The sequence below is a fragment of the Leopardus geoffroyi genome, chromosome X (genome assembly GCF_018350155.1).
Source record: "Leopardus geoffroyi isolate Oge1 chromosome X, O.geoffroyi_Oge1_pat1.0, whole genome shotgun sequence".
In the NCBI taxonomy this organism is placed as follows: Eukaryota; Metazoa; Chordata; class Mammalia; order Carnivora; family Felidae; genus Leopardus; species Leopardus geoffroyi.
Window position 1 is genome coordinate 33131996 of NC_059343.1, and position 17303 is coordinate 33149298.

At 42.7% G+C, this 17303-nt stretch overlaps 1 protein-coding gene across 1 annotated transcript in view; it reads left to right on the forward strand.

Annotated features, from left to right (window-relative positions):
- The window catches only part of XK (X-linked Kx blood group), a 77858-nt gene extending 68993 nt beyond the window's left edge, over positions 1–8865 (forward strand). The window contains exon 3 of the mRNA XM_045470742.1: positions 5042–8865. Within this exon, the coding sequence (XP_045326698.1) occupies positions 5042–5868 (827 nt within the window). The 3' untranslated portion in view covers positions 5869–8865. The remainder of the gene's footprint in view (positions 1–5041) is intronic.
- Positions 8866–17303: the final 8438 nt, after the last annotated feature.

The following is a 17303-nucleotide window of genomic DNA, read 5'->3' on the forward strand; positions in this document are numbered from 1 at the left end:
TTCACACATGGTGCAATTTTGAATTCACTTATTCATTCTTTATTCAACATACATGTATCAATTACCTGCTTCGTGCCAGTCACTGTGCTAGGTGCTGGTGATAAAAATCTGTAGGAAACAGTAGCTATACCTACGAGATTGCACTAAACCAAAGATATCAAGTATTGCAATAAAGGCATGAATAGGTGGCTGTGAGATCCCAATAAAGGGGCAGTTCATTGAGCTTGGAAGAGTCTTGGAAGCATTTAGCACAACTGAGTGAATGTAATTGAACAAAGGCTGAGGAAAAGCATCACTGATGAGTTCACACTTTAACTGCACCTTGAAGAACAAGTAGGGTTTATCCAAGCAAAGACAAGAGGAAGACAGGGGACAGAGCAGCAAATGAGTTAGGACTCTGTGGCAAGAACCGTATGAGACTTAACAAATGACAGAACCAGAAAAGAAAGAGGAAAACATTTAGAGCAGCACTTCTCAAACTGTAATGGTCACACAAATCACCTTAAAAATCTTGTTAAAATACAGATTCTGCTTTACTGGGTCTGAGGTGGAGCACTCCTTTTTTTTGTTAAAGCTTATTTATTTTGAGAGGGGGGCGGAGAGAGAATCCCAAGCAGGCCCCACATTGTCAGTGCTGAGCCCGATGTGGGGCTCAGAGTCACAAACCGTGAGATCATGACCCTAGCCGAAACCAAGAGTTGGACACTTAACTGAGCCGCCCAGGTGCCCTTGAGCTGGAGCACTTCTAATAAATTCCCAGTCGGGGTCTGGGCTGCTCGTCCATGAGCCATGCAGAGCAGCCAGAGTTTAGAGATCTACTTGGCTGTGATGGGAGAGGAAGGTAAAGAGTCCTACTTAATATGCAGATTTCTGGGTAGTGTGATCTGGGTTGTTGGTCTCATGGGCTGTTAGAGGAAACATCAGAGGAGTTTTCAGGGAAATGGTTTGTTCTGTTTGTGGTTTTGTTGTTGTCCGTGGTGTCTGTTTTGAGGCACCTATAAGATATCTCGGAGGAGAAATCTAGTAGACCCTTGGCTAGAAGGGGAACATAAAACCACAGTTCCTGAGAAGAAGAGAAAGATGTGGCAGTGAATGAAATTGAAAGGAGGCTGCAAGGAAAGCGAGAGGATGAGTAGGAGCGAACAGTGTGGTTACTTGTACAGGAGAAGTTTCCAGGAGGTGCGAGGAAACAACGTCCAGTGTTACAGGGAGATCAGGAAGGAACAAGGCCAGAATCCAGACTGCAAGGAGTTGAGGATTAAAGAGTGTTTTGATTAGAGATGACTCAAGAGGATTGACTGAAAAGTTCAAAGAGAGTGTAGTGTTAGAAAGAAGTGCAGGGCGAAGGAGGGGGTCCTTTCTCTCTCTCTCTCTCTCCCGCACCCAACTCTTTCTTCCCTGCCCTCCCTCCCTTGCTTTCTCTGTTTCCATGATTACAGAAATTTTGCAACATACAAAAAGATTGAGAAGATACTATAATGAACCTCCCTGTATCCATCACATAGCTTCAGCGATCATGCCAGTTTTTGCAAAGGAAGGATGGTTTTTTAGATGCAGCTGACTCAGGCATATTCATACACTCAAGGAAAAGAGCCAAGATAGAGGGAGCAGCTGGAAACTTGAGAAGAGAAAGATGATAACTGGAGCAAATTTTGGAGGAGGAGGCGAGTGGCGGAGTGCAGCACAGGTGGAGATCCTGGCTCCAGATAGTAGGAAAAGCACTTTGTCTACTGAGCTGAAAGCAAAAGAGCTAAAATCGACTACCCTCCAGAAATCTGGGTAAAATTCCAATTTCCAGAAGCTTACTGTGCTAACTCCCTCAGTTGCCCTCTGCCACTGTACCCCACATTCCTTCAGGCTGCCTCAGGTCCTTCCTCGAAGTCATTCGCTAATGCTGGGGGAAATCTCTGTTCGGCCTAAACTGTCTTGCAAGTTGAGTCATTTTATTGAAGATCCAGTGTCCATGGAGAGTAGTCGCATCACAGAGAGCAGCCATTTAGTGGCTTCCATCTTGGGAGCAGCCTCCGTTAACTCTCCAGAGCAACAGAGAAACCATTCCCCTTGTCTCCCAAATAGAATTCAGTTCCCCTCCTAAGGGGAATCCTGGGGAATAAAATGTTCTAAAGCACTTAACATAGAAATTCAGTTTTTTTGTGTCAAGTCAGGAAATGAGCAAATTTGTGCCTAATAACAATTTCTTTCTCTGTGAAATAGGAAAAGAGTCCATTTGGAAGGAGATTACTTGGCGGGAATTGAGTGGGAAGAAGCTTTAGAAGTGTGCCAAGAGTTTGGCATATTGCCACAGCCTTCTATTCAGCTTTCCCTAAAATGATGTCTTGCCCTCTGACAAAAGATGAGAACAGCAAAATGTGCCCCCTACACACACTCATAGGAAACGAGAATAGGATTATCAGGGAATGTTAGACTTCTATGAAATGCCACTTAAATGGGCGTGACTGCCAGCTGATCCCTTTTTGTTGACTGTGGGAAGATAAGGTTGGGAAATGGCACCAGGGAACTTTTCTTCATTTAAGTCTGAGTAAGTAAGTATTTGCATGCGCATCACCCTAGCCATCCATTAGATAACAGCTTAATTCTAGAGGTAGAAATGTGCATTCCAAGCATTCTGTACTACTAGCTTCTGTCTTCCAAGTGCCTCTCTCTCTCTTCCTTGACCCCTTTCCTATCTGTGAAATTCTGCAGTGAGCAGCCAGCAGTGGGAGTGATGATTGAGGTCAGTGATTTCAAGACAGTTTCTTTGCATTCTCAGAAAGCTTCAGTGGGTGATTGCTACTGAGCGCCGATTGAGTAATGATTGGCCAATTCTCTTCATAGAGAAATAAGTATAATTTGGAAATAATTGACTTAATGAGAAAAATGGGTAAATGCTTAAAAAATTATTTGAGTCATTGCATTAATAAATAATTTACAGGACCAAAAATATAACAATATAAATACTGTATGTGTATGAATACGCAATTTGCATTTTAATTATTTACGCTTAGCTCATCTTCTGCATATGAAGTATTTTTCTTATAGTGGAAAAAACATAAGCACTGAAAGAAAAGGATTCACTACCAGGTCCTTAGGGTGTAGAAATTTGTAAAAATATAAAATACATAAAACATAAAAATACATCGCCAGTCTCTACTGCTTTACAATGGTCCAGTGAATTAGCCTCTCAGGAAAAATAATTCAGTCCAATTTCTTTCTGGTCTACCCCTGGGATAGTGTTTCCATCTTTTAAGTTTGATTAGTAGATCACAGCCTTTCCAGTGAATGATTTTGATGATTTAAATCACTGCCAAAAGACTATGAAAAAAGTTGAGCCTCTGAGTAAAATTCAGCTTCTGCCGGGCATATAAGTACCGAGGCATCACAGCTTTTGCGTCCACCAAATATAGATGTTTTTTTTCCATCAATTCAGAACTTAAATAAGGAAAAAAACCTTTATTCCTGTGCATTGTAAATTATGCATTTAGGTAGAGGCAATTATGTTTTGTGGACATTGCACCTTAAGGAGCAGGCACAGAAGGTATTATCTCAGTTTTATGGGTGGGAAAACAGAGCCCAAAGAGATTGTATTTCCCTAGTGTGGCCTGGTGGGATAAGACTAAAACCAGAGCCAGACTCTTGGTTCCTGACTCCAAGCCCTGCCTCCAGTCTCTTCTTGCTGCAATATTCGGAGGTGGTGCCAGCCTGTTAGTAAGTGATTATATTTCAGTTTTGACCATACAGTTTGTGTTCACGGATTGGCGGCACATTTCTGAGACCGTAGCTCACAGCCATAGTGTCACACTCTCGAACACGGTACCATGTCCCATTTAAATGAGCCACATCTTGCCTCCCCAAACTTCTGCTTTAGATAAACTGGATAAACCCATTAGCCATAGGTCATTTTAAGAAGTAGGCAACTAGAGGGACGCCTGGGTGGCTCAATCGGTTAAGCATCCGACTTTGGCTCAGGTCGTGATCTCACAGTTCCTGAGTTCTAGCCCTGCATTGGGTTCTGTGCTGCCAGCTCAGAGCCTGGAGCCTGCTTTGGACTCTGTGTCTCCCTCTCCCTCTGCCCTTCCCCTGCTCACACTCTCTCAAGAGTAAACATTAAAAAAAAGAAAAATAAATAGGCAGCTAGAGCTGAGAATTCTTGAGATACTAAGGCCTTTCAGCCCAAGACAAGATTCTCAGTAATGGGGAGGTTCTCATTTCTTTGGCAATCTTGCAGTCATATTCTTAAATGTAACTGAAGAGTAAAGAAAAATGAGCAATCTGTAGTCAGTGTATAAATTTAAAAAGTCCTGCAGATAGAGAGGAACTCACTGAGCAGTTTATTATTGAGTCTTTTCTGTTTGTGTACCTACTACTGGTATATGTTGAGAGGCACGAAGATGACATGTCAGACATGGTCATTCTCGACTCCTCAGGAGCTTATAAACTGATTGAGGAAACGAAGAACGCCATGTAAAGGATTCTACATATCCAGGCAGAGCAAGATGGGGTTAGGAAGGTGTTTCAACTTGAGTTGAACCTGAAGCGGACCCTGAGACAAGGGTTTGAGTGCATGTGTTTTTGGAGGAGGGTGTAAGGAGCATGGGAGAAGGGAATGAGGCAAGGCAGGGCAGCCAGTAAAGGGAGCATTATCAGACAGCTGTCATCATGGGTGACTGGAAAGTAGCCCTGTGAGGAAACACTGGTGAATAGTATAGAACACATACCTCGGAGTTACTCTACGCAAGGGGTGGGGGAGCTAGGGTAGTTCTATTCCGGCTCTTCCCGGATAGGCTAGAATTGGGTATTGAGGGCTCTCCAGGGAGCATTGATCCCCTGGCACTTAAGCGCCCCCAGCACCGGGGCAGAGCAGCCTCCACAGCCCTGGGAAAAGCCCTTAGGCACAGTGAACAGGTAGAGCTGGAAGTCAGCCTGTGAACATAAAAGAGAAGGATCCAAGGAATATGGGTTAAGGAACTGACAAAAGTGTCTGTGACAGCAGGATTCTTGGTGCAGGTGAGACTCGTCAGTGCTCTTTCTCTCCTCTCCTCAGGTTTCTTCATGGTCCTATCCCTGTTGTCCATTGTGTATGGAGCCTTGCGCTGCAACATCCTGGCCATCAAGATCAAGTATGATGAATACGATGTCAAAGTGAAGCCTCTGGCCTATGTCTGTATCTTCCTCTGGAGGAGCTTTGAGATTGCCACTCGAGTCATTGTCCTGGTCCTCTTTACCTCCGTCCTGAAGGCCTGGGTGGTGATGGTTGTACTCATCAACTTCTTCAGCTTCTTCTTGTACCCCTGGATCCTCTTCTGGTGCAGTGGCTCCCCATTCCCCGAGAACATCGAGAAGGCCCTCAGTCGGGTGGGCACCACCATCGTACTGTGCTTTCTCACCTTACTGTATGCCGGTATCAATATGTTCTGCTGGTCAGCTGTGCAGCTGAAAATCAACAACCCGGACCTCATCAGCAAGTCCCAGAACTGGTACCGGCTACTGGTGTACTACATGCTGAGATTCATTGAGAATGCCTTCCTCCTCCTCATGTGGTATCTTTACAAGACTGACATCTACATGTACGTGTGCGCACCTCTGTTGATTCTGCAGTTGCTCATTGGGTACTGCACAGCCATCCTCTTCATGCTTGTGTTCTATCAGTTCTTCCACCCTTGCAAAAAGCTCTTTTCCTCCAGCGTGTCTGAAAGCTTTCAGGAGTGGGTAAAGTGTGTTTGCTGTGACTGTAGGCAGAAGAAAGCCCATGAGTCCGTAGGAAAAACAGATCTGAGGCCAACCGAAGACAGAGATGAGACACCTTCTAGCAGTAAAATAAGCTCTGTGCCCAGCCAGATCTTGAATGCTGACGAGCTCTGCTCTGCCTAACAGGACCTGAGTCTCTTGGGGTTCACACATACTGTTTTCTGGGTTGATCCCTGTTCTTCATACAAGTCATGAGCCCTGCACAGTTAACAAAGAGGGGGGTTAGCTCTCAACTCCTTGCAGGCTGCTCCCCTTTAGAGAGCTCTTAGACATGTGGGAACTATGGAGAGAATCCAGGGAAACCCCTGAGTGTTGGAGAGGCAGCCTAAGGTAGCACCATTGGTAGTTGACCTTGTTCCCCCAGGCATTACTGGCCTCTTCGCTGAGTTGGGATGGCTAGCTCTGTCAGGTAGAATGAGGATAGGAGCTTTCTTGTTTTCTAGGTTTTGTTTTGAGCTGCTGGTGTAGGTGGCCTGTTCCATTTCCTCCGAGCATAGCTTTCACCCATGAGCTGTCCTCATGACCAGAAGGTTTTGTCATCAGCAATATCATACTTGTCCGAGTTTTCAGAGAGGGCTCTTCAGGTTTGCTTTTTGAATGGACAGAGGTTCCATTTTTATCTCATTAGGGCTCTTTGTACATAACCAGCCGTAGCCACCTTGGCGTGCTATCTCTAATTGATTCAAAAGTCTAGGTTTGGAGACTATTCCCAAGGATCCATGGATGCAAAGAATTTGCGTGGAAACCCTAGAATTTTAGGAAAGTTTCATTCTTTCGAAGTGCTGAAGAAATTCTGGATTAAGAGGGTTGCTAAAACATCAAAATGATTGAGGCTTTTATAAGCAGAAATCTTACTTTCTCACGATGGTTGAAGATAAATAATCCTGCTGGAAGATAGGTTTAAACCTCTTCAAGGTTCAGTCCTGTCCTAACAATTTTGGGAAATTTCTAGCAGAATTTGCTAGGATTTGCCTTCTTAATGAAGAAGAAAATAAAATTCACACTCTTCTCTTTCCCCTCTTCCTTGCCTGTCAGAAGAATTTTAGACAAGAGTTACAGTGGCTGACTTAAATTTTTCTAGAGAACTCCACAGAAATCTTTCACCAAGTGCAGCTGTGTAGGGCACTTTAGTTTTCATTATTTGAAGGAAAAGGGTCTCCTCTCCCAAAGTTAGATATTGGCTTCACAAGTTTTTAAATTATAGGAAGAGATGAAATGACCAGAAGATCTTTGTCTTTACCTTAATGTATCTTGATTTGGCATGATTCTGAGTTATTTGAATGAGATCTCCAATTGTATGCTCCTATACTCTCCTGTCTCAGGTATAATTTCTCCTTTAATCTGGAACCGTATTTGTTCCATAAAAGGATAGTGTAGCATATCCTCAGTTGTCTTGGGGAAATGCCTGGATCTAGTGCCATTATCTTTACCGTAAAAACCTTGATGATGAACTATCTGGAAACAGGTGACCTGTCACTGACTAGGCTGGACATAGCAGGTCAGTCAGGGTTGATGGGTCTAAGGACCCCTGATGGCTGAACTTGCTGACCCATCCAGTTTCTAATAGGCAGTCTGTCAGGAGACAGGTTACAAATGGTGAGTTTGAGCAGGAATTATGATCAAAATGAGACAGGGATAGGAAGGTAGATTCTTCCAACCTTGGTTTGGAAGCCTGTCTCAAGAACTGTTACAAATCTGAGCCTTCGAATGCATTTTAAATCATTTTAATGTAGAAGATAGCTAAGCATCATGAATGACCCCAAACCAAACTAATAGTGATGGTCTGTCAGACTCCTATAACCCAATTACAAGCCACATTTATAAGGACAAAGAGGTTTGGTAACGAAATCAGACATTTTGTCATCTTTAACCCTTGATATACAGATATTCCTGCTTTGGGGCATGTATGTCCATTCACTTTGGGGGAGAGAAAGCACTGGTGTTTTTTTTTTTTTTTTTTTTTTTTTTCTGTATGGTGAAAATTTAAGTCCTGGTGAGCTGAGAATTTTTGTTTTAAAATTATTTTTATCATACCTCCGAAATGGTAAAAATCATAGTTCAGACTACAGAACTAGGTTGCCCTAAAGACAGACAAATTCCCTCCCGTGCAGAGAGTTAAAATGTGTTTTTCATTATAATTCCATTTTTAAAACTCTCAGTGCTTTGTCTACTTAATTGCATGCCATAACTTGTCATGATAGCTGCTCCAACTGAACCACTATCATTTGGCTGAATGGAGGTGAAGTATTTCATTGAAATAAGATCATCCAAACACTTTTAGACTTTGTCTCTTCATTACTGGGGACAGCACAGTGTAGAGGTTGGAACCTCCCCGTCTAGCCCTACAAGTTACTAAATTGCCGTATGCCTCAGTTTCTTCACCCACCAAATTTGGAAGATACATTTGCCCAGCCTACCTCACAAGGTTGTTGGAAAGATCAAATTAAATAATAGATGTGAAAATGCTGTGAAAATATTTTAAAGTGCCATGCATATTTAAGGAGTTGTTATTATAGTCATTCAAGTCCATAAACAGGTTATTATTATGTTTTTACTGTTAGAAAAGAAACAAGCAGTATCATCCACATGAGCGGCTTGAGTGACTACATTGGCCTTTGACCTTATGGAAGGGCGAGTGTAAATGGTCTTTATTCTTAGAACTCAGCAGCTGCCCTCTCTCTTGGCGTCAGTTGCTCACAAAAATTAGCAGCCAAACACATGGTACTCAGAGGAGGAAGACCCATTGAAATCTGAGAAGTGCTTTTGCTGATCACGAGCTGATCATTTTTGTATCTTTCATCTTTCATGAAGGACCTAGTAGCTAGTGTCTTTTGACAATTGTCCTTTACAACTTGAATGCCTGATCCTGTTAGATTTTGGCTGAATGTGGGTTTCATCTTTTCAGCCTTGTAAATGGGAAAATAAACATCGAAATCGTCATATATAGCATTTCCTTGGAAACCACCTTCGAACATCAGTGCTGTGGTTCTGAGTGTCGTGTGTCGCTACTTCAGTCGATAAACTGTGGATGTGAGCTTCTGCAGGCTGCTTCTCTGCAGCCATTGATGCTAATAAATATTGTTTATGTTTCTTCCTATAATAAATTAATTTTTCAATTTCCCCTTGTGTTTCATTCCTTATACAGTCCTTTCATGGCTTTTTGATGTCAGGGATGATTTCAAAAACAGAAGTTTGAAAATGGTGTTGTTGTGATGAATTATGGTTTCACAACCTCACCTGGAAATTCCTTCTGTAGCATGGGGAATTTGAGAGTGCTAGGATTCTGACTTACAAGACACCAACGGCTCATGGAATTTTCTCTGTTGTATAAGCACTTACTCCTGTTGAAGCTGCACTGCTGGATACGAAGATTCTGCTCAGCTGTCTGTTGATCGCTGTGTGTGATACAAAAAAAGAGGCAATACAAATCTCTTCACGACAAACATAAGTGGTATATGGATTCAGAAATCTAAAGGGGTGACTTGATATTAACATAAACAAGTAATCAAATGTAAATGACATTCCATGGCTGGAAGAAAAACTTGTCAGTTATTGAAGGGGTCATTTCAGAGCATGAGATAGACATGGATTCATGTGTATCTCAGTAATTCCTTTTCTTCTGAAGATAGCCTTGCAGTTTGGAAAGACGTAGCTATAGGATAAGTCTTTTGGAAGAGAGCTCTTGGCATTAAATCAACCCCTTGAGAAAACTGAATGTCAGCAAGCATAGTGTTTAAGTAGGTCAATCTAAAATTGCTTCATTTGGTGTTTGTAAATGTTTCATTTTGAAATGACTTCAAGCTAATAGAAAAGCCTCAAGAATACTGCAAGGAAGTACTTTACACCTTTCACCCAGGTTCACCTATTAGCATGTTGATGTGCTTGCTTCGTCATTCTCGCTTTCTCTCTTTTGCCATTTATTCTGAAATGCTTCAGTGTGTATTTCCTAACAGCCAAGGCATTTTCTCACATAGCCGTGGTACAGTGACTGGATTTGGGAAATTTAACACGGATACAACACTGGTATCTAATCGAGCATCCATATTCCATTTAACAACGGTGCCAGTCACTTCGTTTGTTTTCACAAAGCTTCCTCCACAGTGTGTCTACTCAGTCCTCTTCTCTGAGGGTCTCTTGATTTAAAGTTATGAGTAAGTTTTACCTTCCCTCTGAACACTGGGAAAACTGCAGACTATGAAAAGCTATTTGAAGAAAACACATGCATTTATATCAGTACCGAGTAATAGCTTAAAACCATACATTTGGGTTGTTTACTGGTAAACTGGGTAATTTTTTTCAGGGGTGTCCATTTTAGGCAGCAAGTGTTGCTGCTTAATATGTGAGCCTGTAGTTCACTCCCTTCCCCCACCCCACTGTGAGAGTTCTGTTCTGCAGTTTTTAGGTGCAAGTTTGTAAAGATTAGGAAGGAGATGAGGGAAATATATGTTATTCTTCTGTGGCCATATTTCTCTGTGTGCTCTCCTTCCGGGAGACCATATTTACTCTCTATGAATATCTTTCCAAATGGGAAAGAGCTCAGAAATGTCATACTGTAATTAAATGAGTAACATTTTGGGATGCCTGGGTGGTTCGGTTGAGCGTCCGATTTCGGCTCGGGTCATGGTCTTGCAGTTCATGGGTTCGGGTCCCATGTTGGGCTCTGTGCTGACAGCTCAGAGCCTGGAGCCTGCTTCAGATTCCGTGTCTCCCTCTTTCTCTGCCCCTCTCCCCCGCTTATGCTCTGTTTCTCTCTCAAATAAACATTTACAAAAATATTTTTAAATGAGTAACATTTGGGGCCTTTTTTCCCCCCAGAAAAAGGCACTTCCCAATAACAGATGTTTGTACAGAGCTGGGAATTCAGAAACATCCCCAATCCTATCAGACTAGGCCCTTAACCTGTGTAAGAAGGTGTGTCTGTCGCAAAAGCCTGCCCGAGGGCATGCCCCACTCCTCCTTGTCACCCCCTTTTCACGGTTGTTTCTCTGGAAATGATTAGGCCAAGGACATCGAAAAACAGTGTTGGTTTAAGCAGCTTTTGGAAGCCAGAACACCTATGAGGAATAGATAGCAGTATGCAGCAGCATCGTTTTGCAGCAGGCCAGCAGAAAACATCCCACCTAGACTCCCCTGCAGCACACACCCCCACGCGATGTGATTTGCCTCCTCCCAAGGAGAGATTCATCCAGATAGATCTTGAGATTCTGCCTGTACTTCTGTTCCCTCCCTGCCTCCCATCCTGAATTAATTCTTTCTCTCTGAATGATGGGTTCCTGATTGAAACCTGATTAGCCTGCTTCCCAGAGCCCTGGGAATATCATCCTCCTTAGACATCTGCATTATGCATACTGGTTTAATTTCTTATCAGTCAGCTTCCTATTTTAATTAGCTAAACTTTACAGTTAATGAGTCAGGTTTTCAGGAGCGATAGCACTCAGGAAACAAAACAGGATTTAGAAAGTCTGTGTTGGAGTAGTGCTGTAAGACCATCCCTGCCAGCACCCAATGCAGAGGAGAATGGTTCTCTGGGGTCACCTTCTTGTTAACAAGGTGACTTGAAGTTGGGAATTTTTTAGAACAATGGTGCCCAGCAGTAGGGCTGCAGACCTCCAAGAATTGGACAGCCTCCTTTACACTAATGAGAGATGTTTGCGCATTAACTAGAGATGTCTGACACACACTTGTACGATTAATTTTCAAACCAGTAGGGATGCTGTTGTGAGTGTTACAACAGGACCAATTAAATGTGTTGCTGTATTTCAAGTAACTTTGTCATTATCCTCTCCCCACCCCAGCCACTACCGTGAACAGGTATTAAAAATCCAAGGACTATCAGGTGGGGGTGACCTTAAAAGACCTCCTTTGAATTGGCAATGTTGGGAATTACTACCCTAGAAGGTTTTTTTTTTTTTTTTTTTCCTTTTTGCTCTGCTGGAATATTTTCTCAAGGGCGCTTATCCTCTTTTCTTTTGAAAATGAGGGTAGTTCACATGCAAATCACTTGGCTTCTCTCATTTGCAGTTTGATTCAAGAGATGAGAAAATATTTTTATTTTTAAAATGTCATGTGAATGTTCTACCTTCAAAAAGTAAAGTATCCCCCTTTACACAAAGTAGGTCATCAAGGTGAAATGCTTTTACACTTTCAAAGCGCTAATAAATGTGTATATTAACATAATAACCATCACAATAATGAAGTGATTTCTCTGCATTCTTCAAGTCACCTCTCAATTCACCTCCTTGGCCTTATTAGGAATTATATCAAGGTGGTTTCAGCTACAGTTTGTGGAACACCTGATTAAAAGTGGCTTAAACAACTGGATTTTGCTATCTGACCTGACAAGAAGTTTGGAGAGAGGTGGTTCTGGATTCCAATGGGCCCAACAGCCTCAGGCCCCAGACGCTTTCCAGCTGCCTTTCTGCCACCTTCAACCTGTTGCCTCATCTATGTGCTTGTCTCCTTACAATTGCAAGATGGCAACCTGAGCTCCAGGCATCACAGGTACACAACTGAATCCAAAATTAGGGGATTTCCCTTTGGTTACTTCTGTTGTTTCAGGAGAAAAATCTTTCCTAGAAGCCACGCAGCATACACAATAGAACTTCCCAAATTTCTTATTGGCTGGGGTTGAGTCACATCCCCACCTCTAAAACTGCCTCTGGCAAGGAGAAGGGAATTACCCTGGTTTCCTATGACTGCACAGCATTCACCCCTAGGGGCTAGCAAAGGGACCACCACCCATTAGCTCATGGGAGGCAGAATACCCCAGAAAATAGGGTTCTGCTAGCAATAACAAGTGGAGGAAATAGCCATTGGCTAGGCAACCTGTGGTGTCTTTTTAAAATTGAAGTATAATTAACATACAGTGTTACATTAGTTTCAGGTGTACAACATATTGATTCAACGATTCCATACATTACTCAATACTTATCCCAGTAAGGGGAGTCACAGTCTGTCATCCTGCAATATTATTGGCTCTATTCCCTATGCTATACTTTTCACTTATGTGACTTTATTTTATAACTGGAAGTTTGTACCTCTGAATACCCTTGATTTCACCCATCCCCCCATCCACCTCCCTTCTGGCAATCACCAGTTTGTCCTCTGTATTTGAGAGCCTATTTTTGTTTGTTCAGTTGTTAGGTTTTTTGTTTTCCGAGTATAAGTGAAATCATATGGTATTTGTCTTTCTCTAATGTATTTCACTTAGCATAATACTTTCTAGCTCCATCCTTGTCACAAATGGCAAGATCTCATTCTTCTTTATTGCCAGGTAGTATTTCATTGTATCTATGTACCACATCCTCTTTATCCATTCATCTATCAGTGGACACTGGGGTTGCTTCCATGTCTTGGCTGTTGTAAATAATGCTACAATACACATAGGGGTGCAAATATCTTAAGAAATTTTTTTAATGTTTATTTTTCTTTGAGAGAGAGGGAGAGACAGAGCATGAGCAGGGGAGGAGCAGAGAGAGGGAGACAGAATCCAAAGCAGCCTCCAGGCACTGAGCTGTCAGCACAGAGCCTGGCATGGGGCTCCAACTCAAGAACCACGAGATCATGACCTGAGCCGAAGTTTGCCACAACCGACTGAGCCACCCAGACGCCCCTCTATTTTTAATTTTTGAGGAACCTTCATACTGTTTTTCACAGTGTTTGTACCAATTTGCAGTTCCACTAACAGTGCACAAGTGTTCTTTTTTCTTCGCATCTCACCAATACTTGTTATTTCTTGTCTTTTTGATTCTAGCCATTCTGACAGGTATAAGGTAATATATTATTGTGGATTTCATCTGCATTTCCTGGATGATTAGTGACGTTCAGCATCTTTTCATATGTGCTGGCCATGTGTATGTCTTCTTCGGAAAAATGTCTTTTCCGGTCCTTGCCCATTTTTTGATTGCATTTGTTTTGGTGTTGAGTTGTGTAAGTTCTCGTTGACATTTTTGAGAATAAAGACTGCTAAGCTGATGAACTGGGGAAGAATGCGAAAGCCCCCTGTGCCCCCTTTCCAAAGAAAAATCCTCCACTTACCTCATCTCCTTTTGCATTATCTGTCCCTGGTAAAGAAGCTCTCTGGAAGAAGTCATATATTGAATAAATAGTAGCAATTCCAGTAACCCAGTTATTCTGTGAGAATGCGTACTAGTGGAGAATCAGGAATCCCAGAGGTTAGATACGGAAAATCAGATATTCATTAGTTGCACGGATATTTAGAGTGCCCCTGTGTGCCAGATGCTGCACTAGGCACTAAGGGTAGACTGGTGAGCAAGAAACTACTCTGGTTTTCAGGACTCATAGTCTATTTGAAGAGACAGATATCCAGCCTGGTGATTTCAATGCACAGAGGTAAGAGCTATGAGGGAGGTATACCTAGGAAGCCCTAGGGACAGAGATAAGGAGCCCGGATCTGGTCTTGGAAGTTCAGAGACAGTTCAAGGAGAAAGTGACATAAAACCTGAGACCAGAGGTAAATTTAGCCTGAAGTCTATAAAGCTTAAGCCTCAGGATCCCCAGTGAATGCTGGGAGTTGTAGCATGTTGCAGGTGGGAAGGAGAAGTCAGGATGCAACTGGGAAGCACATCTACTAAGCATTTCTGCCACATGGTCTGAAGAGATCACAGAAGGAAGGGACCTGAATAAGTAATTTGCTGTGATTTCTTTTTCATTCTGAGTACTCTTTCATCTTGTACTGAATTTAGAATTCATATGTTTTAATCTTCTTTTTTTCAAAGCCTCTCCCCAGACTAAATTATCTGTTTCAAGTACCAAACACTTGGATCTACCCCTGCTTGACATCTGAATCCTGAGAAGGTGTTTGCCTGATGAAGGCACTGGAAAGAATGTTCCTGGTAAAGGGGACAGCATGTAGAAAAGCCTGGAATTAGTACAAGGGACATTTATAACAGCAAACAGCCTGTAAGGTCAGTGTTGCTGAAGCACGGGAGAGAGGTGAGGTTGGAGAGGTGATCAGGAGCCATACTGTGAGAGGGAGAAGAAATGATAGTGTCAGCGTGAGCCAGGCCTACACACGATCGCTTCTGTTCCTCACAACAATCCTATGCGACAGTTACTACAATTATTTCTCTTGCAGAAGAGAAAGCTGACACTAGCAAGATAAAGAAACTTCCCTGTGAGATAGCACAGTAAACAGCAGGGTTGGGTGCCAAAGCCCACGTGTTTAATCAGTAGACTCTCCTGACTTCCTAAACGTTGCCCAATTTGCAGACGTGGTTAGGTCTGGCAGATGTCAGAGACCCAGGAAAGAAGCGAGCCTGGTGGCATTTCCCGGGGTGCCCTGGTATGGAGTCCCAAGAGCCCTTACTCAGTAGGGAGGAGCTGTTTCTGCCCAGGCATCAGGCTGGGGGCCGAGACAAGGCGCCCTCTATAGCTCCCAGCGCTGTAGCCATGCTCTGAAGAGCCGTGAGGAAGTCACTGGGCTCAAACCATGAGGGTCCCAGAGAAAAAAACTCTGGGGTGGAAATCCTATCTTCTACAACACTATTCGTGCCCAGGGCCACTCTCCTCTTTCCCTGGAAAAACTGATAGGACTCACCTAGGGACAACTAATGAGGCAGAACACACATGAGCCTACAACGTGGTTGATCAAGTCTTATTTTTTTGTTCTTTGGAACCAGAAAAGTTACCACCGTTTAAATAGATAAATTAGAAAATTTTTTTTTCTTCAAGCTGACATTTTAGGAGGGAGACTAGTAAGTACTCACATTGTGGAGGAAGACAGCTGGGTTCAGGGGTCATAGTTACATGGCATTTGATGGTGTCAGGCCAGGGAACAAGAAAGATTTCAATCCCTACACATACCATTCACCTCTTTCTTCAGAGTCCTCGAGGACGGTGTTCCCGGAGAGAGAAAAAAGGGAATATGTTTTCTTATCTCCTCCAACCCTGATGCAGAACTCTAGTTAGCTGGTCTGACACATTTGGAGGGATCCTTTTCCCCACATTAGAAAGGTTTAAGTAGCTTCAGTGTTTAACAGCAAGCTATACGACTTACCCTATGTATTTCCTCTCACTGCCAATACTCAACTCTTGGAATTACAAAGACCAACAGGATGGAAAGCTCAATCATGTGGTCCAGAGGCCACATCTTTACCTGGAAAGGAGTTCGTGTGCACTAACCCTGGTCCTGAAATCTGACCAAGCAGCTGTGGACATCTTGAATCAGGAGTTGCAGAAGGAGGCAGGGTGGATTACAGGGGAAGGGAAAAAAGATCCCAGTTCTCAGCCTGAATGGTGACCTCACTTGTTAGGTCTTGGAACTCCTTGGGATTGCTTTACATCCACACCTCTTACCTGAATTCATTCTCTACGTCCTCTGGGGAGCTGATCCTGAAGGACAGGAATGAGCAAGGTTTCTATTAGTTCCCAAAGTACTACTGAGGCAAGGCGGGACTCTGTACCTGACAGGGCTACCCGAGACTATAGGAGGAAACAAACATTCCATCCCCAGGGCTCTGATATCATCGACATGCTTCCAAAGGAAACTAAATTTTATGCTAAAATGTCATCTCCTTAGATAGTGTGCTTATTCAGCATCCAATACTAGTGACTGCCGTGATTTAAACCAGCACTGACCGGTACTGAGCACTTAAAACGTTCCTAGTCCAAATTGAGATGTGTTGTAAGTGTAAAATACATCAGATTTCCAAGAGTCAGTACAAAAAAAAAAAAAAGAATGGAAAATATCTTATTAATAATTTTTATATTTTATTCCATGCCAAAATGATGATTTTTTTGGATATACTGGGCTAAATAAAATGTATTAAATTGATCTCACCTCCTTCTAGTTACTTTTTAAATGTGTCTATTATGAAGTTTAAAGTGTCATACGTGGCTGGCACTTGAGGTTTGTGTTCCATTAGCTATTTGTATAGATACATTGAAGACCTGCTTTTCTCTGAAGAACGCTAAGTACACCAGAAAAATGCCAGATCAGCCAGGTCTACACCTTGGATAACATGTTCCTCCCTTTGTGTGAGTAAAATTGTATTTACAGTAAAAACGGGTACTCCTCGCTATTATTTCTGTATTCAAAGAGAGTGCCCTAAGCATTGGGGAAAATGTTATTCTTTATAGTGGTTCTCAAACTTGGCTGCCAGTTAGAATCACCATGTGTGTGAGGTGGGTGTGGGGGGAGGCTTTTAAAATTTCTGAAGTCAGGCTACACCCAGACTAATTAAATGGTGATGCCTGGGAGTGGGACCCGGATACCAGGGCTGGGTGTTTTGTTTTGTTTTGTTTTGTTTTGTTTCTGTTCCCCGGGTGATTACAATGCACCTGGGCTCTCCAGCCTTCCAGAAATCTTGCTTTATAACCAGAGGTAGGTATCTGGGGCTTAACAACAGGTGAATCTTTAATCAGATATATGCGTCTAAAGGTATCAAAATCACTAGTTTGCCCATACTGTGCTCAGATGTCCAAATAAAATGTATCTTTTCAATAGGACGAATCTGAACTTCCTCGTGATTCCCGGTACCCATTTGGCACACACACAGACAAAATACCCACAAAACCTTGCTAAGCTTGGCATCTCT